At 32.5% G+C, this 27,374-nt stretch overlaps 1 protein-coding gene across 1 annotated transcript; it reads right to left on the reverse strand.

Annotated features, from left to right (window-relative positions):
* Nucleotides 1-10,259: 10,259 nt before the first annotated feature.
* LOC132722145 (uncharacterized) lies at nt 10,260-13,699 on the reverse strand. The gene is made up of 3 exons (XM_060706579.1): nt 12,166-13,699; nt 10,972-11,968; nt 10,260-10,269 (listed from the first exon to the last, which is right to left on the reverse strand). Exons 1-3 carry the CDS (start codon nt 13,697-13,699, stop codon nt 10,260-10,262), a joined length of 2,541 nt encoding a protein of 846 aa, XP_060562562.1.
* Between the last annotated feature and the right edge of the window lie 13,675 nt (nt 13,700-27,374).

Consider the following 27,374-nt stretch of genomic DNA (forward strand, 5'->3'; position numbering starts at 1 on the left):
AACGAACATAAGAAGGTTCGAAAAATGTTCAACTGTACGTTTTGGTCGGTTGACAATGTTCGACGTTCGAAAACTGAACATTTGACGTTCGGAAACGATCAATTCCATACACAAAGAACGCTGTCAACCAACCGAACGTCCGAACATCAACAATTCTTAGCTAAAGTTCTATGAAAGTTTACATAAAAATACGATAAATTGATACATATAATATTTATAAAAATGACTAGTACCATGGATTGACTATAAGTTTGTTGCTTTTGATGATACATAACTTTGAAACGGTTTGTTTACTGAGTTTAGGCAGCAATTGCTATTGACAATGGAAGTCACACAACCCATAATGCATCAGCGAACATCAACAACACCTGTCAAAGTTTATCGAGTAAAATTACGATAAATGCTATTTTCTAGCTAAATGTACGCTGATTATAAGAACATATGTAAACAATTAATGAAATAAAACATTACTCTTTATAATTCTGACATTATTTATAGTTGTCAGTCTCTCAACTTAACAAATGAAGCGTTTATCAGTATATGCTAAATGTAAACAATGCCGATAATGACATACGACCTGAGTAAACAAGTGAGATTATATCAGTATCAGTACGGTTTAATACGGACTAGTGGGGATACGCTACGGTTGATTTTTCCGTAGCAAATTTTTGTGCACGTTCAAAAATTGTCAAGGATCGCTACGGATATACAAGTTTGCTTCTTTAAAAAGAAGCATGCGAGAGGTCTTTTTGCTGCTGTGGAAGATTTGTTTAATTTGAAAATATTTGGAAATAAGACACAACGAATAATTACAATTATTTAACAAAATATAATTTATTATATAAATTGAATATATAGTATCATAATGAAAGTTTGTTTACACTTCATTTTTTAATGTTTTGAAAGATTATATGCTGGAGAAATGGATTTTTTTCCTTGACGCATTAGGGATACTTTTTATACAAAGGGAACTAAATTTAAAATAAATGATATGTATATTAAAAGTAGTATCAAAATAAAAGTTTCTTGTAAAATTCAATAAGCAAATTTTCGGTTAATGTTTTGGTAAGTATATGAAAACATTTCCTCTACATTTTCCAAAACGGGCATAAAGTATGTTAATCAGATAATTTTAAGTCCAGGATTTACATAAAAATGTTTTATATCATTTGATTGGAATAAACAGAATATAAAGCTGCATGCCTCCAACCACAATATTTTAAGAAAATCAAACGTGTGTCAAATTTGTGCCACTTGCGCCAAAAAATCCCCGTTGCGTTACTTAGTCATACCAGTTCACACGCGGTACACGGTTCACTCGGTCGTATAATAGTGCATGGTGTTAATGTAGCTATATAATGTTCACTGTTACTATTTATCGTTACTGTTACTATTTATCGGAACAAGAAATAGTAAAACGCTATTAAGAAAACAATACTGTAATCGATTTATACATTTAAAAGATTAGAACGGAATGAAACATCCACGTAGCGCTAAGTAACGTAAATAATATTTTCCGATTTTTCTTTGTACCGATCGATTCGTTCACTTCGATGTTCCGTAACGTACCGGAAAACGGTGTTTAGCTAGGTTTTCGAAAAGGTCAATTTTTCGTTTAAGTTAAGTCGTATTTTGAAACGGAGCATGCGCAAAACAAATTTTGTAGACTGCTCCTAATGGTTTTAAGCTGTAAATGACATTCATTTACTACAATTAGATACGCAAAAATGGATGCCGCCAGCAATCAGTCTGAACACTATGGAGAGGTCTGATGACCTCTCCAACAAGGACTACTACGATTGATTACAGTTACAATACGGAGAGCTACAGACCAGGGGTTAGTATCTCGAAGCTATCGTTATATTTGCGTTTACGAACGTGCTAACGATTGACGGAGGGTTGGTTAACGAGAGACTAGCGCGGGTATCTCGAAAGCAGTAGTTAAGCAATCGTTCGTTACTTACTCGTTTGTTATTAACGATTGCGTTGTGTTATCATTTGAATACATGTACCCGAAAATTGTGTACAGCTCTTGTTTATATTCACCGAATCATTAGTTTGCGTAGACGAAGGTGAATATAAGGTTACGATCATGCTAAACCGGAACACAATCGCACGACACGTGCAGGATCCGCCGGTCTGTCGTCTAACAATATAGACTTGTTTTTGCGATAAAATCCCGATTGCCTTGATAATATCAGTTGTGATAGTGGTGGTAAACGTACGAAAACGTGTTGAAAGTTCCAATGAAACAGGCGTGATTTCTAATTGAGGGTCGGGGCGGGAACTTAACATAGAAACTGCAAAAAAAAACGACTGTATGTAGAACCGCAGAGACTGAAGATTTAGCAGCAAGGCTGCCAGTGTAGTCAGATATTTTAAACTCTTTACATAGTTAAAGCCAATATTCTGGCGGAGCTTATTCTTAATACCAGTCAAAAAATCTGGGAACAGATAACCATCCCTCATTCTTCAGGCTATAGCAACATGTTGTTTTAGGGTGTAAGTATACTGTCAATATTCAAATTTGAAAATGTTGCTTTCATTGTTGCTTTCCGTTTGAGTGAAATATGGACTATATTTTCACGAAACATAATGAAATTTTACCCTTTAGACAAACATATGTACAGCAACTCTTTCTAAAATCCCACTTGCTACACAGCTGCAAAGACGTCATGCGCCTAACAATGACGCCATGAGCAAAACAATTACTTCATTAGCATAAATATATATTAAATATGTAAAGTCGATTTTCATTGGATAATCATGATGTTTATATTATTAGTTATAAAGATTTTTGACAGGTAATATTGCCCTACATAAACGAACCCGCTAGGCGATGGTTATATTGCCTACAACCATTTATATAGTTTATATACACAGCTGCTGTCAATTTATCAAGAAATCTCTCTTTTTTCTGCAGTATTGTAAATTACTTATAAAGAATTTTAACAGGATATATGGCCGATATAATTTTGTTTGCAATATAACTCTCACTTGGCGGCTCGGGGTATCGTTTATATACGGCCATATAACCTGTCAAAAATCTGTATTACTAAATATATACATGGCTGCTGTTAATTAATATGGATAAATTTTCATTTTGTTTTAAACAAAGGATGTTTGCTGTATTATAAATTAAAATATAACGAGTTAAATTATAACAACTGGTGTTCGCGAGTGAAATATATGTTAATATAAAATGATAAACAAACAACATTTCTATATATTACATCCCTTTTTTTGGTACCGATTTTTGCAGCTGACGTAATGCACTTAGAACTTTTCATGATGTAATTAATACGTCACAGTTTACTTTTCGAAATATAATTTTGTAACTAGTTTGAATTTTGTTGAATTTTCAGCATGATGTACGCATATATTTATTTATGTTTTCTTGTGCAAAATTACACATTACGGAGATTATTCCTTTCGCTGTTTAAGTTATGATATGTTTTTTTTTCAACCGCATTCAAATATAAGTCTTAAATTAAAATGTAAAGAACTTTTACATATGTTTGATATGTGAGAAAAAATTTGTTTCTTTGGATTTTTACGGGTCGTCAACACATAACTGGCCATAGCGTGTCGAATGCTATAATAGGCTTAAAATGTTATGTAAAACTTTGTAAATGACAATAAAAATGAGCCAATTAGATCCAAGAATACAAGTCTATCTCTTTCAAATAATAAATGATATTTTTTATGGAATTGTATTAAAGGGTTCTTTGAGTGAATTTACACAATAAAATCTATTACGGGCCTGTGAAAATTCACGAGAAAAAGAAATACAATAGATCTACTATATTTATGTCGGTTCATCATTTTTTATCAATAAAATGATATAATTCTCATTTTTTATGTACTTTAAAATCGCACCATTCTTACTTTTGTGTCAAAATGATAGTAACGAGAGCCTTACGACACCCTCTAGGCATCCGTTAATAATTGGACATGTTAACGATTATTCGTTAATTACGAGAGCGTCGAGATAGCGGTGAAAACCTTAACGAGAGGTATACGATAGTCTCGAGATACTAACCCCAGTACGGGTAGCTACGGACGATGCCGGCTCTTCCGTGGGCGTATTCCGTGAATATGTGACCGGGGTATAAGGGATAGGACATTTTCTATTTTGAAAATCTTGTCGTACAGACCTCCCGCATTGATAAGTAACAGATTGCCAAATTATCTCCTGATAATGGGTGTAATGAATGAAATTCTAGAACAATTAGGGCTAAAAGGTAAACATAGTAGTAAGATTGGGTAAAAACTCTTCAGGAGACCCAAAGTTGTGGTATGTCCGAATCCCAAATTATTCCGAAAATTATTATGTCACGGTATCAAACTGTTCTCTAATCAGGGAATGTAGTGTGTAGGCGGCCGAATAGCTCAGTCAGTGGAGCCGCAGTACTGTATTCCGAGGGTCCCAGGTTTGAGTCTTGGTCAGGCTGCACATTTAAAAAAAAATGAAATATATTTATTTTTGTATACATTGCTTGCAATGTAATTATAATAGGGTAAAATGCTTTGCTGAACAACATCCACTTCCGGATGAAACCTCGATAAAAGTAGATCCTCATTTTGCAGGATTGTCACATTTAGATCACTTTTTATTAAAATATTGTTTGCATAGTGGTCAATAAGCTTTGAAAGTTCAAAACTATGCACTTTCAGTTTAAAGAAACATTTCTAAACATGAAAGCAAAAATATGAAAATTACTATTTCATTGATAAAAGCATTGTGTAAACCTACGCTTCAAACTTCGTATTCACGCATGAATGAATTACGACAGACTCTGTATAAAAATATGTCCAACATCCAAAATAAATATTAAATCAAACAAGTAAACCTTATTTACTCTTAAATTTACACTTGCATATTTTTTTCTATTTCAAACTGTTTTACAAAACGAGCATATACAGATATATATGTCTTATTTAGTGGTATGTAACATTGTAAGCGTCTGTATGAATGGAATAAAAGTTAACATTCTGAAAACGTTTGGGCATCCGGTGTCAGGTTTTTATACTCTTTATCAGCATGTTTGGCGTACTACACTTCCGAGCCAATGCATGTCGCCGAATTTAATTGTCAACTAAAGTAAAATGTTCGACTATCTGTAAATTTTTGTAAACTTTAATGTCGGAAATGTTATTTGAAGTAGATTTTAGATGGTGTGTCTCAGTTAGCGACTTACAATTACTAAATCGTGTTTCATCTTGAAAAATAGTTCTTTTATTACCTAATATTTTCATTTAAACAGCAATCATTATATAAAAACAATACGTTTCAAGTAGATGTTACTTCTAGATTGCAAAGACATTTTACACCAGAACCAACAGTTTGTTTTCTCTAAATAAAGTTTAAGAATTTTCCTAAAACTACTATTTTCTATAAAAAAAACAACACTATTTCTCTGACTGTTGCAAATTATCTTTATTATAAGCTACATAGCTCTAACCAAAAGAAAATTTCAGTGAGAGGCGCATGCTATTTTGTATAAATCTGCGATTTGTGCTTTCTGTTTATATTTAGATAGACTGAAAATTTCACAAGCATTTTCATAGAGATCCGACCCTTCTGAAACTAAACCGTACGTCATGCTAAAATATGAACAATGAAAAAAAAAACATTAATAGGACTATAGATTGTTTTAGATTGAAGGTTTTTCCACAGCAATATAAGGCTCAAAGCTCTAGTGCAAGCTAAGTGACCGCAAAAGATCCTCGTGACCTGGTCGATTTATGACAGTCGGTTTGTTCTTCAATTAAATAAAAAATTCGAATTTTCAAACAAACAAAAATGGTCATTTAGGATTGGCGATGTCTTCTTCCTGTATATAGAGCGATAGCATTTTCGTAAACAACATCATTTTCGTGTGCCAACCGTTAAAATATCATTTTGTTTCCGATTAGCCAATACGTTAGTTTGGAGGTTACAGTAATATAAGGCCAAAAAGAACATTCCTGCAAGATGCCCGCAAATCATGGTCGTTCGGTATCGGCTAATTGTTATTTCTGTATAAAATGTATGTTATTTGCAGTAAACGCCATTTTCTAGTAACAACCGTTAAAACATTATTTGTGTGATTCCGTTGCGGGTTAGCCATTGCATATGTTTAAAATATTCTTTTACAGCAATATAAGACACACAGCTCTTACCCAAGGGAAATGGCTTTGAGAGGCCTGCATGTCATTGCCATATTTGGATGGATTTTCGGTATATAAATTGTATGAATTTCGTGAAAAGACTATTTTTTTTGGAGTCAACCGATGAAACATGAGATGTCTGATTCTGTGACGGATAAGCAACCGTATTAGTATTGAGGTTTTTCTTTGCACATTGCCCTTTTAAGCCTACGGTTGTACAACAAACAGTCAAACCACCATTTGCCTCATTCCGTTGAGAATTAGCCATTGCATTAGTTTGGGTGTTTTTCTTTGCAGCAATATAGGGCGACAAGTTTTAACCAAAGAAAAATTTCCACAGGAGACCCATGGTCATTTTGTTACTAGCAGTTTGATCTTTCTGCATGTTAAAGGGACTCAACTGAGGATTCAAAGCATTGAATCATAACATTTGAATTTCATACATGAATGAGCTGGGTCACTTTAAACAGAAATATATGCAAAGATAGTTAAGAAATATACTTTGAAATAAATTGAAAATCGTATTTTTATGCTTTTTTTTTAGCCCGCTTTGAGTGAAAAGCGTTTAAACGCTTTTCATTTTGGGTCATGTTTTTACAATTTGAATAATTATTCTGGAAAAACGAAGTGGTCGAATGATCTGCAATTTTACACAAAGATAAGTAGTCTAAACCTACATCAAATGGTACATTTATCTGTAAAAAAAATTTTCAGTCCACTCATGTCAAAAAACCTTAGTCGAGTCCCTTAAACTGTATGAATTTTTGTTAATAACAACATCTTCTCGACCAACGTTAAAAAGGAGTATGTCTGATTCCGGAACGGACAAGCCATTGTATGAGTTTTAAGGAATTATTAGAGCAATATATTACACACAGTTTTAACCTATGGGAAATGGCCATGAGAGGCCCGCATAACGTGGTCGCATTTTAAATTGCAATTTGTTCTTTCTGTAAAATGATAAAATTTCGTAGAAAAAAGCATTAAACGCTGTTATCTGAAGCCAATCGTTCAAACAATTTCAGTCTGATTCCTTTGCTAATTTGACATTGCATTATTTGGAGGTTCTTCTTTACAGTAATATAAGACACATCTCAAACACAAGGAAATGGCATCAAGAGGCCCGCCCGCATGGCATGGTCCTTTTTGAATGATTCTTTTTTGTATATTAAATGTATAATCTTTCTGTACATTTTTTCGGAGTCGACAGTTAAAACATCATACATCAGATATCATTGCAATTGAAACAATCTTGGTATATGATACTGAATATAAAATGTTTGAACTCGGAATATTTCAGACTTTCAGAATTTGTTCCTATGAATAGCTAGCTGTTCAAAAATAAATTAACCCAACCCCAAATTCATAATTTGAATAACATGACTCTGGACAATTTCTACAAAGTTTGGTTAAGAAGGACATGGTCGGACATGGACAAAATAAGATTCAGAAAGCTCACTTTGACCTTCAATTGGATGAGCTAAATATAATGTGAGAACGCTTGCACCTTGACAGATTTATTCAACGAGAAGAAGTGTTTCTTTGTTGTTGTTTTTTTATCGTTAGGCACGTTCTCAAAGGGTCAAACATGTAGAACATAAATCAAACATTCACTATCGTTTTAACTAAATGACCAATACGTATTAACCCATAATGTAGTCATTTTGTTCAATTTAATCCGTGCTTTGAAGCGGTGCGTGTGCAAATTTTTTTCTTAAAGATTTTACGCTTTAAATCCTGTATTTTAACTTAAATTCAATACGCAAAATGGATGATGCAAGCATTCACGAAGTCTAGTGACTTTTCCAGTAAAAATGGATAAGGGTGACATCATCACGGTATACAAACGCGAGCTTGCGATTGCAAGCGATCACTGTACCCTTCTGGCGAGCCTATACATTTTAACTTGAACCTTTCTTACGACAACAGGAAGTAGATTTGTTAATATAATGTGGTCATGCTGACTTGCAATGGTAATCAATCAATTAACCAATCAATCAATCATTCAATCAATTAATCGTTTATAATTTCATGCATCTCGGTATATATTGGAAAAAAATCTCAAATCTAAGCGACTAATCTCATTATCAAAATAATTTTTATTTTTCGGGAAAGCCGTTTTGATTGAAACATCAATAGTGTATCAAGAACAAATATCGATTTCAGTTGTAACATAGGTATAAAAATGAAATTCACTTTAGATTATACTGTTATTTTAGTTCTGTTCAAATACAATGATAGGATACTACGTCATCGCGCACCTGCTGAATGCTCCCACTTGGACCATTCTTTCGTCGACTCGAAGGTAAAATACAATTTTATTATAAGAAAACGTAAGAGTATCAAAAAATCATGTAGCGCACCAAAGAATTGCTGTTGTACTTGAGATAATTTAAAAAAAAAAGGTTTATAGATTTATTGCCTGGTTTAGGCCTGAAAATGGGATAAGTGTTTTTCTCTGAATGCTCCCACTCGGACTTTTCCCAAAACATATTTGAAATTAGGTTGAAAACCTTTTTGAAAATTATTTTTAACGTACCGGAACATAAACCGAGTCATGTTTACCCATTATTCTATATAATTTTCAAATATTTCTATTCAGAAGTCAGTTTTTCTTAATTCTTTTTATAAAAATGGAAAATGCTCCCACTCGGACTCAACTTCAGAGATGCTCCCACTCGGACCTATAAATATATACAAATTTTGAAAGCACATAGCTGTGTTAAGATATTATTATTTTTTCAAAATATCTTTATATTCACGTTCATATATTCATATAATCAGTTAGAATTCAATGAAACAGCATTTTTAAAATACGATACTAATATTTAGATCACTAAAGTTGTGACATATTTTATCAAAACAGTCTCGTAAATATGTCTTCTTAGAGGATCAGTTATCGGCCTAAGAATAACAAAAAAAGGTTGTGTTGAAACAATTCCTCGTTAAATAGAGTCGCTGAAATAAGAAACAATTTGATTATACATTTCAAAAATATAATAACGTTTTGTTTTGCAGAAAGTATTTGTGTTTGTGACCAGTATGGGAAAAGGTATAAACCGGTCACATTGCGACGTAAGGAAGCACATGGCAGGACATCTTGGCACGGCATAGCTGGGGCAAATATTTTAGATACCAACTGTGGATATATCTCAGTGAGGAGGAATACTCTAGAAAACACAAGAATAATAGTTCTTTGAAGTAACTGTCTTTTGTTCAGTTTTTGCGTTAATTTTTGGACAATGTGTCATAAAGGATCAATTCATCTGAAACTTCACTGGAGGATAGATTTCAATAAAGTAAAATACCGCAAACAAGAATGGCAACTCTCCAGTTTCGGAGTTATTGCTCTTTGTATTCACTACGATTAGTTTGCAAGGACCATACCTCTAAAGTTATTTGAGATATAAACTTGAAACTGTAAATTGAACATGTTTAATAGAAGTGAATAGCAGAGCATAAGGACCAGAAGTGTTCACTTAATGCTTCTTTGATGTTTTTTCTTTGTTTTTTTTTCATGGGAGTGTTATTTTTGTCATGATTTATTATGTCTAGGCTATAACTTTTCATTAATTTTCACGAGTGTCATTACTTGGAATTTTTACATGAATGTAAGGGTTACTTCCCCTATGAAATGTATTTCCTCCTTTTCGGCGGGGGATTTTACTGTCTGTGATTCCTTCTTGTATGATTGTTATTATTTTAACGTCATTTAAATATCCTGAAATCATTTTTCTATGGTTTTATATCATAAATATAATGCTCAAATGAAGATTTATCAATATTGTTTGTTCCAAAAAGCATTATCTGTAAAGATAATACCGGATTTACAATTCATAAAGGGAGGTAATTAGAAATATATTTTAGTTTAAACATATTTTATTTCAAACATTTTCACACAAACAATTATTACATACAATCAATTAGTTACATAATAAACAATGCTGAAAAAGGATTAGATCCGAAAGCATACAATGCTTATAGAGGTCTTTTCCTAACATATAATTCATAACTGTAAATTTGGCGGTAAATTACATGTTCGAAATAGTATATCATGAAACATTTTATTGATGATGAATAAAGAAAGATGAGGACGGCAAAAGTGTCTATTCAGAGCTAAAAGTAAAAAAAAAAATAGTTGAAATAAGTTAGATAGGAAATCTTGCTATATCATGTTTTAAAATCAACATGAAATGCTAATACTGTGACCTAGTGAAATGACACACAAAAACATATTGAGATTGATGGTCAGAAAAAGATGAGATTGATTCAGTAAAAATGGTGCAAATACATAATATTAAGGAAAAGATATTATTATAGAATCTATTCGGTATGTCAACGGAGTAGGCAGACTTTGCAAAGGACTATGGAAAACGTTTGCTATCTCGGATATATATTTGAACTGCCTGGAATATACTGGTGTTTATGACGTCACTTAAGTTGTTATCACCTCTCAGTAAAATGGGGAGAGTAACATAACAATAAGCCGATAAAGTGTGAAAGAGGATATTTCGGATATTATTGTATTGTTGACATTCAAAGAAAAAGTGGTAATTTGTTTCTGGAAGACCACATTGACACAGTGGCGAATTTGTAATATTTTTTCTGAATAAGTGATAGTTGAGAGGACTACATTCAGTTCGTAGGCGTGCATGGTATATTTGCCATTTTCTGATACCTGTATAAAAATATTTTGGACATTTTGATAGGTCGCTATTCAGAAGACTCTTGAAGGATGATAGTGAAGGTGCATTTTGTAATTCAGCAGGGAGGTCGTTCCAGTCTCTTAGAGCAGAAGGAAGAAAAGCATTATAATACAGAGAAGTTCTTGTTCGTATACCGTTAAAATCGTTTGAGTTGCGAAGATTGTATCTTGATGTCTCACCTACTGAAGGGGGAACAAGAGATGAAAGGTAGTTTGGGGAGAGTCCATTTTTCATTTTGTAAAGAAGTATGAGTTTGTGTTTCCTTCGTCTAGACTCTAAAGATTCCCAAGGAACTTCTCGTTTGAGCTCATGCAAAGAAACAAGTTTACTGGCACCAGAGACAATTCGTGAAGCTTCGTATTGGATTTTATTAAGTTCATTTTTCTCATATTGAGTACAATTTATAAAGACAGTATCGGCGTATTCTAAAATAGGTCTGATGTATGACAGATAGAGAATTTCTAAAGATCTACGATCAAGTTGAAATTTAAGTCTACGCATAATATGTAAACGTTTCCAAGCTCTTTCCTTTATGTAGTTAATATGAGTATGCCAAGAACCATTGTCAGAAAAATGTAAACCAAGGTGTTTGTGAGAAGTAACTGCAGATATCATTTCGTTTTGCATGGAAAGATGTGGATGAAAAGGTTTAGATGTTTTACGTGTGATTGTCATGGTTTCAGATTTAGAAGGATTGAACTGGACCAGCCATTTATCAGCCCATAAAGAAATTTTGTTTATATCACTTTGAAGAGTCTCAGCTGCATGTATCGGATGATCGACGATTAAATAAAGGCTGGTATCATCAGCGAAAAGATTTACACAAGACCTTAGATCTACAACAATATCATTTATATAAACTAAAAAAAGAAGTGGACCCAAAATCGAACCTTGAGGGACACCTGCTTTGATAGAAGACCAATCAGATTTAGCACCAGGAAGAACCACAGATTGACGTCTATTTGACAGATAGTTTGAAAACCAACCAAGAAGAGGTCCTTGAATACCAGCTCCTTGTAACTTAAGTAGGAGACCTTTGTGCCACACTTTATCGAAAGCCTTGCTTATGTCGAAGAACACAACTCGTATCTCTAGACCGTCATCAAGTGCTTTACAAAAAGAATTGTAAAGAAATGTTAGTTGATTCACAGTTGAATCACCGGGTTTGAAACCAGATTGAAGGGGAGATATAAAATCATTTTCATGAAGAAAGTTAAATATATATTTAAACAAAATACGTTCAAAGACCTTTTCCATACAACAAAGAAGTGATATAGGACGATAGTTGTTGGCATAGAAGGGTCACCTTTCTTAAAAATTGGACAAACATTAGCATCTTTCCAAGATTGTGGGACTTTGCAGCAGCGAAGTGAATGGTTGAACAGGGAACAAAGTGGATATTTAATTACGGAAGCTGTTTCACACAATATCCGATTGCTAATTTCATCAGGCCCTGACGCTTTATTTATATTGAGAGTATTGATAGCATCCTCAACATCTTGATGTGTAACCGTGATTGAAGTGAGTGTGCGAACAGGCTGTACGTAGAAATCTTCTGGAGTTTCTTTATTAGAATTATCAACAGAAGACTGACTGCAGAAAAATTTATTTAATATATCAGATTTAGATTTATTGTCAAATATCAGTCTGTTAGAGTCTGGACATGTCAGTGCGGGAATGATTTGTTTTTCAGTCGGAGATATAAATGATTTGATGACTCTCCACCAGTCTTTTTGTATAGTGTTATCAGATGTGAGTGAATCTGCCAGTTTCTTTATATGGTTTCGCTTGGCAGTATGAATAAGTGAAACAATTCTGTTACGAAGTTGTTTAAATTTGTGCCAGTGAATAGTATTTTGGGTTCGTTTTGCTCTGTGGTAAAGTTTCTTACGTTTACGAATAAGTTGTTTAATTTGTGACGTGATCCACACTGCATCATTTGGTTTAACTGTTATTGTTCTTGTAGGAATACACTGCTTTGAGAGTTCAAGAATCTTATTGGTTATTGTTGTTGTGTGAATATTTATATCATTGTCACTATATTGTTCCCAGTCTGTATGCATAATGTGATGTTTAAGGGTGTTGTAATCGCCTCGATCATACAACCATACAAAACGTTTGAAAATGCTTAATTTTGGTCTAGAAAATGAAAAGATAGCAAAAATAGGACAATGGTAGCGTATGTTCTGGTCTAGGACTGGTTCTGCAATACCGGAAGTAATAACTCGATGACTACAAGATACAAGAAAAAGGTCTAAAACCGAGGCTGATGTTTCGGTGAAGTGAGTAGGTTCATTAATTAGCTGTTCAAGGTGAAATTGTTGACATATAGAAAGAAGTTTGCGTGACAGAGTAGAATTTACTGGATTGAAATTAAAGTCTCCAGTGACGATGATGTCTGTTATATTTGTGTCTAATGCCATGTTAAGAGAATCCTCGATAAAAGTTGTGTAAAGTGCATCTGCATTGGGGGGTCGATAGAAGACACCGAACAGAATATGTTTTGTTTGGGAAAATATAATCTCAACCCATAGACATTCAATATTTCTTGGTTCGAGATCCAAACGGCGTTTGTAGAAAAGCGAATCTTTGATGTATAAGATTACTCCACCGTGACGGTCATCAATCCTATCCTTTCTTTCAGGAGTGTGAAAGCATGGTATCGATACATCCGAATCAGAGATATTTGGATTAAGCCATGTTTCTGAAAAGGCAAGGATATCAAACATACTAAATTCAGTGGTAAGAACGTCTATTTTGTTCAACAGACTTTGTACATTGTAGTGAATGACAGATAAACAAGAATTTGATGACATTAGTCCTGTGAAGTCATGAGACATAGACGATGAAGTGGATAGAGATGAAGTTGACGAATTAGGAGTCAACGGACCAGGATTTGGATGAATATCTCCCGACAGAATAAGAAAAACAAACAACCATTGGATAATTATAATATTTGTTAGAGTTTTGACAAACAGATGAGTGAATACCAAGTTTTGAATATAACGCTCATGACATGGAAGGCATCGTCTGTATGGATATCTTATGTTGTTTTCGGCTTGATATCTTATATGTAAGGAAAATGAGTATGTTTGAAACATGTTAGATGCAATGTATAGGAGAGATAGCATGTTTAACAAAAGTGTGAATTTCCATGGACAGGTGTAGGAGATCATGATAGTGGTACATGATAACTTTTTCATTATGTGATTGATGCTATGAGCATCAAGAAGCTAACTATCACAATCACACCTACACAAGTCGTGTCTTTTATCGGCCAATGCGTTCCATTTAACATAATCCGAATAGATGTTAATATAGAGTAAGAATGAACATAAGAAGAAAAGGTGTATATGTAAAAGACAAATAGATGAAAAAACATTGTGTTAGAAATAAGATTTAAATAGAAGCTAAATGTGATTTGAATTTAATGCTGCCAATAATTAGACAATGATGAATACACTTATCTAGAAAATGAATATTATGAAGTATAGTCGTTTATGTTAAAACTTTCTTGAGTTAAAATATTTCAGATGTTGAAGCTCAAACCGTGTGTGTATAATAATCACAATATGATTACATAATTTTCACATAAAGATGATACAGTGGTGAACAAAAGTCGTACTGATTTTTAGACAAAAACAAAAAAAGAAGATAGACTTACTATTATATACCTATTAACTTACTGTTATCGCATCAATAAAACAAATATATATATTTTGTAATATCTCCCAGAATATATACATAACTATATACATCTATTGAGTACAATACTTACTATTATATACCTATTAACTTACTGTTATCACATCAATAAACAAAAATATATATATTAATGTCTCCTAGAATATATACATAAATATATACATCTATTGAGTACAATACTTGTCATATTAACCCTTAACAGGCATACAGTATTAACAGTGTTAGCTATTGCAAGCATTTATAACACCAGTCAATAGGTCCAGGCACTAAACAATAAACAAATTCTCTGCTACAAAAATAATGATAGTGCATGTGCTTTCACGTTATAAAATAAGCAAATGACGTCTGTACAGATTGTATAGAATATATAAACCGCACAATTATATATTTAAAGAAATTCAAACTAACAAACACGCATCATAACCAATATTTTATAAGTTAATATGAAATTTATTCATAAAACTATTCGATTTATTAGGACAGTAGCGCTGTATTGTATGGAACCAGGTAAGGGTATTTTAATCTATACTAACTGGTAATTAATTATTATTTCAAAATTTATTAAGAACTAGTGATCATTAGGACACTTATTATGCATTAATTTTATAGTTACTTTCTTTTAAATGAATTTGAGGACCACATTCAATTTATTTACATGGTAATTATGGTCCCAAATTAATGTAGAATAGATCTTATATTTGATCAGAAAAATATTTTATACACAGACAAAAAAGTTACAACTTCAGGGGCAAAACAAAATAAATTACTTGTTTACAGTCTAAATACTCATAAGTTGTAAATATATTTTCTATTAAGTGTAAGTTGAATTCTTCAATAAGAAATGAATGCATACATGTATATTTTAATGATTACATATAATGTGGACAAGCATTTGCAGTACGTATTTCACATATTCTTTAATGTTTGAAAATTATTTTTTATAGCATAATTATATACATATATATAACATTTAAATTGGTAACAACCTGAAATATAACTTACAGGATCTTTAATTACCAAGATATGGTAAAGACTGTGATAAAGAAATAACTGTGATCTTTGTTTTCTTATTTATTTAATTTTGTTATTTTAGATAAAAATACGTACACATGATAACTTTCATACTTAAAATTGTAATTGTGATGCATGCTTTATGTGCCATGTTATGGCAGTACATTGACTTTTTAACCAGATCATGACAAAAATGATTTACATGTTGTTCTTTAATAAACTATTCAAATCAACCGATAGATATTGACTTCTTTATGTCCATAAACGAACCATTATGTTGTTTTAAAATCTAAATCACAAGTTTAACAAACACGCAAATCATTGAGTTTTAAATTATTAACAAGATATTAAAGTCAGCAATTATTGAATAAATGCAGGCATCTAATATGTGCACGAGTCCAACAGAATCTTAATCCAGTATGGTACTAAACAATGTATAATGACTTCTTTATAAAACACCACCATTTTTTTAACATCTAAACAAAACTTTATTCTTGAGATCCAAACTGTCCATTTAAAGTCTTATAGTCCTAGCTTTGTTGTTGGCAATAATTTTGAATCATCCCTTCGGATCCAACACAAGTCAAGTGCACCTTTTTGTATAGTTGAAACTTTGCCATGGCACCTTGTTCCTGCCCAACGACGTCATTCTTCAGAATCAAAAAAGTGATCTCTGTAAAAAGAAGGAAAAAGTTAATGTTGCCAAACACAGTAGTTATTGACAAAATGGTGTAAAAATTGTGAGAATAGTCCATAAAAGCTTAACACAGCAATGTGCTTTCAAAATGTATATATTTGGGTCCGAGTGGGAGCATCTCTAAAATCGAGTCCAAGTGGGAGCATTTTCCATTTTTATAAAAAAAACTTTAAAAAACTGACTTTTGAACAGAAATATTTGAAAGTAATCTAGAAAAATGTGTAAACATGACTCTGTTTATATTCCGGTACGTTAAAAATAATTTTCAAGAAGGTTTTCAACCTTATTTCTTATATGTTTCGGGAAAAGTCCGAGTGGGAGCATTCAGAGAAAAACACTTATCCCGTTTTCAGGCCTAAACCAGGCAATGAAACTATAAACTTTTTTTTACAATTATCTTCAGTACTACAGCCATTCTTTGGTGCGCTACATGATTTTTTGATACTCTTACGTTTTCTCATAATAAAATTGTATTTTACCTTCGAGTCGACGAAAAAATGGTCCAAGTGGGAGCATTCAGCAGGTGCGCGATGACGTAGTATCCTACCATTGAAATACATCTCAAGACAAAAAAGTTTAAAAATCAGAAATAGAACTATTTGAAAGACCCTGTTGCAATACTACGCTGGTTGTGTTATGCTAAACGATTCATCAACTAAAAGAAACTCTGTGGAATTCTCTTAGTGTGGTTTCTTTATGCGCAACTATAGATGATATTCTTTAAAGTGAAAGCTTTGAACACCCTTACAAATAATTACGATAAAGGTCATTTCTATGTTTGTGGACATTTTATATAAATAATTCCTGGAACTTTGTAGACAGTAAGCACGTTTAGTTAATAAAATCTCAATTATTTCATTCCACTATACAGTATAGTAATTTTACATGTATACGAGAATTATAAAATGTACAAGGTGTTTAATATCCGTAGTTCATTACTTCTATTCAAGGTTTACATAAAAAGTAAGCTTACATTGAAAAGAATAAAATCTAATATATTTCATCTGAATAGTACGTTGAGCAAAGACTCGCATTCTAACGGTGGTACAGAGTTACGTGGATTTTTTTTTAATTACACTGTTTCTTTTTGTTTTATTTGTTAGAGCTAATTAGCGGGAACAAGATTAAAATACATTAGAAAAAAGGGTAGCGAGATAGCTTCTTATTAAGTGCAGTTCCAAAAAAACTGTGCATGTTACCTCTGTGCCACCGTACAGAAGAATTTGGCAATTTGACCCGTTGTTTCTTTTGATCATCTATTCACAAATGACGTACCCACCTAGCACTAATCTCTCTTCTTCAGAATAAATTGTACGCTTGATAGTTATAAATGTACCATTTGTGCTACATCAAGAACAATATATGCTTAGCATCTTTCTCAATGATTTCTTTTTTTGCGACGGTTCATTAGGTCTACCTGATTTCGAAGCATTTTCAACAGACTTTAGACCAGAATCATTTTTCTTTGTCCACCTACGGACAGTGTCATAAGACAGTGAAATATTACCTTAAACAACCTTATATTCGATGAAACGATCTTTCAACGAACAACCAAGTAGTGTGCGTTTTTATATATGCCCGTATCTTTTCTTTCTTAACTAAGCTTTTGCCAACCATTTTCATATACAGTAGTGAATGAATGTGTGCATTCAATTGGCAAAATGCTACACTTTGAGAAATTTTATTGGTACATTTATATTTTATTGTAAATGTATTGAATAGAACTATCCAGTTGAATCTAGATTTTTCAAAATTTCATCGTGAGTATCGAGCAATTCTTTTCAAACAGCCCTCGTAAGAAAAGTTATCACTTTATGAATCTTTACGTTTGTTAGTTTGAATAATTATGTTAAAGATTTTAATGTTCGTATCAGACTGGATTGTATATGTTTATGTTGCTATATGAATCAATCTTCATCCTCATCCATTTAAGTTCTGGCTCTTTTTATGATTGAGTTGCATAATTGATGTCGTATTACTTATTGGTCATGAATCATGAATGGTCATATAAATGATATCAAATGATATGGATAAAGATGAGATTCAAAACGAGCCGCATTTGAGTGAGAGAGTTGTCATTTTAACCTTATATCTTAAACATAACAGTTACGTTCTTAAACATAGCAGTAACGGAAAATATTAATACATACATTTATACGAGTATATCAGTCCATTTTATCGAAGGAAGTATGTATAAACTACCAGTGTTAATAGGATATTTTCTTTGTGTATAGTGACTTACAAAATCATGAGTCATGTTAGAATATTGCTTAAAGAGAAGATCCAAGTTGGCTTATACTGTTTGCAAATTTCACCATACAACATTTTATATCCCTTACTGGATTGTGTAGAAAGAAAACGTTAGTAGATGTAAAAAATGCACTCTCCCGAACTTTTAAGATGGTTAAGCTAATTTTAATTTGCAGACTCTATCTTAGAATATGATTTTGTAAAGCCTTAGCCAGAACATTGATAATATATTACGTCAGTTATCATTTGTCACAAAGTTTTTTTTATCTATTGCCTAAATGTACAGATCATTATGGTATAGAAAGGACAAGTCTTAACATTTATAGGATTGAAAATTCCATTTTTAAAGATGTATTACGTAAAATGATGAAATTGTTGCAACCAACATTATTTTGGTTATATCTCGGATGTTGATTCAACTCACCGGTCTTCCTGGATATCTTATTAGTATTTAACAATTTATCCGCAAGTGACCGACTTCTAATCCCTCAAGATTCCTGTTTAACTAATGATCATTAGACTTAATGTTCTCGATCCATTGTCACGGAGTTATCTAGCCTCGCCCGAGGTTCAATTCGATGCTCCACATGTTGAGCTAAACGGATATTTCAGTTTTGATCTACTAAACGCTTAATATAAAATCAATATAATTTCCTGTAATTTAGTTTGAGAGATCAATTTGAAATGTCACTTTGATGTAGTGACTATTCACTACATAACTACATTAAGGCAATCTCCATAAAAGAAAGCATTATTAGAAGTTATTATAATTATATCAGGATAATTTCTACCTTATAAGTTTTCTAATGGAATAAATATATTTTCAGCTATTTTTCCCCAAAGTGTTCCACCACCATAAAATCGATTCCCTCATTTCCTAGTCTAATTTTAGCAAACCTTTACAGAGACAATTTCCCTCAGTTTTAATTCCTTTTGAGTTCAGTATAAAATAGTCTGAAATGGACTGGTTGTTTTAATTTATACAATGGTTTTGAGTATAATATCAAAGTAATAAAACTAAAAAGAAAAACTTAATAGTTAAAACTTTAACTTAATTCGTAAAACTTAACTGTTTTATCATCTTGTTTGCATTTATACTCGTATATAGTTTCCTGAGACAAATGTATAATTGATTAAGTGGAAGTTCTTGTCTACCTTTAACATTTAACACGGAAAAACAAATGTGCTTTGAACATATATATCTTCTATCACATCAGTGGGAAACAAACTAAAATGAAAACATCGCTCGGGATTGCTTTTTGCTCCCAAGGTAGGAATAAAATATTGTAACAAAAAGTTATATATAGCAATGAAACGCATTTACAAGTCAATATATCAATAACTGGTTCCTTCAATAATTTAAGCAAGGAATTAGATATTGTAATCAAACTTGATGTATAGCAAGCTGATGTAGAGGCCTCGCTTTCTTTCTTCTTGACAGTTAAAGTACATATTATTTCATGTTGACATAATAATAACATAATTGAGCCGCGTCATGCAAAACCAACATAGTGCGTTTGCGACCAGCATAGATTCAGACCAGCCTGTGCATCCGCGCAGTCTGATCAGGATCCATGTTGTTCGCTTACAAACCCTATTACAAGTAGAGAAACTGAAAGCAATCAGCATGGATCCTGATCAGACTGCGCGGATGCGCAGGCTGGTCTGGATCCATGCTGGTCGCAAACCCATTACGTTGGTTTTGTCATGACGCGGCTCATATGATGTTGGTGATAAATGTATTTAAATTTTAATCTGCTTCTGCCTGCAGTGCTAAGCTGATTGAACTCAGACAATCCCTGCATTGATTTGTGCACGGGTATTTGAGACAAATTAATTACATCTTCGGCAATCACGCCGGTGTTCTATGCACACTAGGGATACCATATACAGGTATATTTTCTCATCATATACGCATACAGAATTAATTACTTTGTAATTCTATTTAATGAAAGTTTTGTAATTCTATTTAATGAAAGTCAAAGCACGTATTAATATGTGTACATGTTTCTATTTTTTTCATGCATTCATTATACGTTAAAATATTGGAATATGAGCAAACATTTGTATACTCTTGAGAAATAAAGTTTGAGTGTATTTTATCTTTTTTTCAATAGAAATAGAATGCCTTTGCAGAAATGTGACGTTGTAAAGGCTACATTATCAAGATAATTGACACTACTATCATAATACATGTAACAAGAATATAAGGGCTACATTTTACAATTAATTACAATTTTTTTCAATCTTACTTTTAAACTTTGTTTTCATTGCCCCCGTGGGATCTTTTTTTTTTCTTCTTCTGATTTTGAAACTTGTGTATAAACATTAATTATACACACGGTCATGTATGAGTAAAATCGTTGTTGTTCAATAATGGTCAACAGCTAGTCTGAGCTAGTTTATGTCAATAATCCGAGTTTGCCTTTCTTGTATCCTTACCGCGGCTATACCTGCTGAAGTCTGACTGCCGTCATTTATCTGTTTGCACGAACAAATTGCAGTGGCTTTCAATGCCTGTCTAAATGAACTGTTGAAAATAACATATAGTATAACATTGTATGCAGTGCTGAATGTGACTAGGACAGTTAAGATTAATGTTGTTGTTCCATCAGAGTATACACTTGCATCTTTACCGGCCAGTTTCTGGAATAGTTAAAGCAAATAAGGTTAATGCAAGAATCCAGATTCTGTGTCTAAATACAAAATGATTAAGTACGAGTACAAAACATGTTATAGATTAAAAAACAAAATTATTTTGTTGATGATTCTATCTTCAGTATTCGTGAAACATTTTTGGAGCTTTACAAACCAAGGGTAGAATGGTTGAATATAAAAATGTATTTGAAAGAAAAAACAACTGGATACACTGAATGCACTAAGAAATGTAACTGATTAATTAAGTGAAATAATCACTTTGACAGTGAAATAAAACTAACAGTTCGAAGGAGATAATGTTACATTATGTAATTATCAAACACTTTGGAAAATTATTGGTAAACAAAAAGGCATACAAAGTACTTTAATTGTAAAATGAAGAACTAGAATTTATGAAGCTCTATTTGGAAAAAAGAGAAAAATATCAATTAATTAAGGTATTATTAACAATAATGATACTCACGGAATACACGTAAAGTAAACAAAAGGGTAACCAGCATAAGACAAAGGCCACAGCCATCAAAACCAACATTTTTACAATTTTAATTCTGTTTTTACTCAGATGGGAGCCATGAACAGGTAGATTATTGGAGCTTATGCCAACTGATACCTGGCTACTTGTTTTAACATCATTTCCCACAAGTGCTGTTATTCTCGAACATCTTTTGTTGACGAATACTATAATCCTAGTATAATTATTGAACATAAGTATCAATGGTGTAACAAAACTGACCACTGTAACAAACATACAGTTAAGCATTGTAAGTATTGGTTCAACGAAAGAATTACCACATACTGCTGTTGTATTATTTGATGTGTTGTTTATGATGTACACAGAATATTCTAGGATTGTTGGAATTGCTACAATGAAACCGCCTATCCAAATGACCGGAAGTAGTTTGATGACCTGACTTAACGTCATTTGAAGCTTGTGTGATTCTATGATGGCACGACGTCGTTCGAAGGAAATAAATACCAACGTGTAACACGATATGGTGATGGAGAAGATCGGGAATGAGTGGATTAATTTACAGAGCGCAACACCTGTAACAATAATATAACAACTGTCAATAATTGAATATCAGTGATTCAACACAAATATTGATATCTTAACTTAAATCAAATGACTCTAGAATACATGTTATTCGGAACACGGCAAAGGTGGATGCCCCCATCTTATCCAGGGGATCCAAAAACAATCAGTATTGTTACATCTTCTATTGCGCGATATAGATGCTTTTCACATCGCAAGTATCACCTCTACTAACCGTAATGTATATGATAGACAAAATTCTCTCATAATTCTATTATTTTCATGAAAATTGATAAAAATCTTTTACATTAGTACTTAACCCTTTACCTCATATATACGCGATTTTACGCAATTTCGCCCCCCCCCCCCCCTCCCACGTTTAATGCATCAAATAGTGAAATAATGTTCTATTTAGGCCCCAAACACTTGTTTTCGTTTGAGAAATGTTTTTTTCGGCGCCACCCTATAAAAAAAACATCAGGGGGTAGCCAAAAGGGGGTGCCCTCTTCTGCTAGGGGTTTGAAGGGTGCGCCAAGAAAATTTTGGACTTGTGAGAGGCTTAAATGGTCTCAGGTCGATCTTAAGGTTAGGTGTTACCTACACTGAAAAGTCTTTGACTCTATCTCAATCCATTTACAAATTGCAGCACTTTAAAACCAGTTTTAATGGAAAAAATCATCGCAAAATAGTGATTTTTTTGGCAATTTGAGATGTCCCCTCGTTTGCCATGGTAAAAAGAACTTTAAGGTTGAGCATACCGTTATCCAGTAAATATTTGTGCCAAGTTTTACAAGTATTAGAGCATTTTTGATAGTTTCATAGCAATTTTAACTTATGACAGGAGGCATTTCAATGAAAACAGCCATTTTTCACAAAGTGCTCATGGAGAAATGGGTAAAATTCCCTTAATATACATAAAGAAATTGATACTTTACCTAAATCAGCTGTTTAAATTGATTTTTTAATGTTTTGTCAATTATATTATTATAGAATGTTGACTACCAAAATGACTACTACTTTTGCCAAGGTAGATGAATATTGTAAAAATCGGGTACTTAGTTGCATTTAATTAGATGGAGGAAAGATCTCACATGCCGACTTCCGACGTAGCCCTATATTCAATATACAGACAGCAGACAAAAATATACTTTAACATGAATACTATGATCGTATAGGATTGTATTGTTATATGAAATAGTAACTTATAGACCGAGAAATATTGTACAATAGATATCCGCTGGATCACGGCTCATCTAATCCCGGGGTACAAACAAAGTTTACAGTAGCAACTTGGTAAATTGATCAGTAAGAATATATTGTCTACGGTAGTACAAGTTAAAATTTAGTTGTTTTTTTAATGGGGAAAACACGATTACCAAGTTCCGTTTGATATCTATTAAAGTGTACATGAAAGTTCACTTAAATATCATTATTATAACAATTGAGATTTACGGGTTGTATTTCAAGGAAATTTTAAAGTTGCCTGACAAACGTAGGAATATTGTGCTTACACCCTACCATTATAAGGCTTAAATGCCGATAGCAAAATTGTCACGAAGATAACCCCACGTTAATTTAAACAAAATCTAGATTACATGGCAGTTTTACACTTATACACCAATCTGGAACAATCACCATATTTCTGATTGGCTCTCACTTTTAAGGGTTTACAAAAAGAAAAATCAAAATTCGGTCATTTACATGTACTATAAAAAGTGAGCTAGATATAATAGAGTTCTCTCTTACAATAGTAGTACAATATATTTTTTTATATTTTAATAAAAACGAACAAAATGTGCATTAAATCTAATTTAAGTATATTTTAACAATCGCAATATAGTGAAGAGTTAATATGTTTTTCGAGTAATCCATTCATCAAATAGCTGCTATGGGTCTACTTACCTTCGTGGTAGAATTCAGGATGTGTCATGTCATGTAGTTTCTGCGGCATGAATACAACAGCCAACAGTATATCACTGACCGCCAAATTACATATTAGCACGTGCGTTATTGTGCGCAATTTACGGTAATAGGCAACAATTCCAATTACAAGAAAATTACTAATAACGGCAAACAATAAAACCAAAGAAACAAAAAGTAGGTAAACCACCATTCCAGGCGGCATGATTTTTACCGTTTTTGATAATATTGTAAATAATAAATATATTTGAATGAATCCTTTTAACTATCACTTATTATTATAAAGTCTGTTACCTCTCAAAAAAAGGGTTATGTATAAAAACGTCAATAATATATCAATATCAATTCTTAATTACTTAAAATGGTAACAAATTTAATTCCAGTAAAATTATATAACTTCTCTGTTATATACAAGTATATTCTAAAATGATAAAATTACATTCCATTTCATTGAATAATAGTGTTATGCTACACGACTCATCAAAAAATAGAACTATGTAGAATTCTTGGAGAGTTATCTCTTCTTTTATGCGCAACGGTAAAGAATTTTATTGGAAAAGTCACGGCGTTATAAGTTAAAACTTTGACAATAAGCAATTCACTATTTCCAATAAAATATCAGTTCTTTCATTTCATAATATATACATACAAGGCTCATTGGGTGTTTTATGCGCGTTTGCCATTTTATAACTTGAATTAAATCGTAGTAACTACTAAAACAACTGAGTTACCCTCCCCCAACTCAACACACACCTGAAAACAGAAGGTAACTTCGATTTAGAAATGTTGTTAAAAAATTTTTATGAAGTGTCAATTAGAACTCCTCGGCTATTATTCATAATGACCTCAGACTTAATACCGACTGAAAGTAGTTTTACCACGTGGTTTAAGGTGTAAACAAAGACTCAGAGAGTTTATTTATAACGATTAACATTCAAAGAAAAATAAAATCTGTTTCAGTAAACCTATGATTGAAAATATGTCTGACAATAATAACCAGTTTAAAACAATGATAATATGTTCATCTACAAGTATTATCATTTCAAAAAATTTCTCGGAATCGCCGCTATACAGGGTATTCGAAATATATTGTTTTCGTGAAATAGACTTCTTCCTGTAAAAGAGAGTTAATGTTTCTTCTTTTAAGAGAACTATCCCAACATATTGTATACCCCGTAGGAGCCTATACACTGGTTTCGAACATGCAGAAAGTATTTCAGTTCTATATATATGTAATCCCACAAGAACATGGCTGAGGTTTTTTGGGCATTGCATTCTTCATTGGTCAAGGCTTGCGGTGTACGGACAGAAATGGTAAAATATTTTTAATTGTATCCATAAACGCGACAAAATTGCAATGTTTGCTTTCGTTTCTATAAATATACTTAATTTAGGTGGACTTTAAATTGATATAGTGAAAAATAACTTAGTCAACAACTCCCAGCATTAAATTACTATTTGTTTTCTTGTTTAGTTTCTTAGAGCTGGTTGGACCGAAATACCGTATCCGTTTTATGTATTGTCACTTTTGTGTTCGGAGTCATTGCCGAGATGTAGGCATAAAATAGACCAGCAAGGTTAGTTTTTGAGCTGTGAGTAAAACTCTGCGCCGAATTGTTACCGGCATAATCTACTTTGAAAAATACATGTTTTCAGCAATGACAAAGTCATACAAGACAATACAATAGACAATATAATATACAATACAATACAATGCACAATACAATATATAATACAAAACAAGATCTTTCCATTCATGTATTTCAGGGATATATAATGTAAAATCGCATTAAATTGGTGAGTCCCGTTTGATTTTAAAGTGTTATCAAAAAGTGCATTTTAAAACAATTAACGCATTGATAACATTTCCATCTTGAAAAAGAAAATAGAAATGAAAGTTCATACGTTAATGCTGCAATTATATACGGAAATATAGGTAGGTAGATTGAAAACTGTAGCATGGAATTATTTATGCATGGGCTTGGAATATGATAACAAAAACATTTCAAGCAAATAAATTGGGTCATTGAGTCCTTTTTTGAGTAATCTGCCCTTGATTGTGTGTTTTTTTTTTTGTTTTTTGTTGCTGTTGCTTTTTTATGTCATTTTAAGGATAGATACCTTAATCAAATATACAAACATTTGTGCAAAAAAAACATGAAGGAGTCTACCATCCGGAAAAAGTACAAAAATGCAAAAAAGGTTTGCCGACAGTGGGGATTGAACCCACGCCCCATGTTAATTTCGTTTCATCACTGAGAAAGGAGGTTCTCAATTTGTATTACTTACTTTAAGGAAAACTCAGTAAAATATTATTGGAGTGTAAATGTTTAATAAAATCAATTTCTTTACTATAGGTTTTCTCAGTAAAGAAAGATATTATTATTGAAATTCAAAATCCTTAAAAATATAAAGATCATGATATTGAAAATAAGCGTCCACTTATCTAAGAAAGTACTCATAATGAAAAAGAAAAAGGTCACTCACAGAGAACGTTTTCAACCTTTCAAATATGCATATAAAATTCAAAGCTTTTGTTTTAAAACCGAATAGTGTTTCTATCCTCCTGACTTTCCTATATATTTACCCATTTTTTGTTTCGGATGTTTTGCAGTCTTCGTCGAGATATTCTTTCCGTCGTGGGTTCTGGGGTGCGTTTCACTAATGTACTTGTGTTATCGTAACTCGATTTGAACGTAACTTTTTGTGTAAGCAGAACTTATATTTGTATTTATTTGCGTTTCACTAAACATTCTTAGCTACGCATTTGCCTATAAAGTAAGTTAAAACGTTACGCTCACTGATTGCTGGCGTAAATTGCTCGTGCACTACGTAAAATATGTCTGCCGTAATACTGTTCGACAGTGAGAGACGCCGACGTCTGCAATGAATCTTCCGGGAACAGATAGCCGTGCTAGATAACTTGAGAGACAGAGAAGAGAATGTGTGTATCATTCTGTAATAAAATCTAATATCCTTAATAGACTGATTGTAGAGCTCATAAAGAAATATAAAAAAAAAATTTTAAGACTTCGAGGGAATATCCTATTTTCTTGTTTGAGGTGTTCTGTTTGAGAAGAGGGTAGCATTTTAAGTACTGTTTAAGTAATAATAAAAGCCCTAATTAATTCATTCCAAAGTCTTTGTCTGTGAATCTGTTTCATTTTGTGTATATATTAATTATAACAAATACCTTTTGCACTTATTTGCAATTATATGAATTAATCGCATTTTGTAGCAA

Source organism: Ruditapes philippinarum, unplaced genomic scaffold (assembly GCF_026571515.1).
Source record: "Ruditapes philippinarum isolate M1 unplaced genomic scaffold, ASM2657151v2 ctg1046_1_1_1_1, whole genome shotgun sequence".
Classification (NCBI taxonomy): Eukaryota; Metazoa; Mollusca; class Bivalvia; order Venerida; family Veneridae; genus Ruditapes; species Ruditapes philippinarum.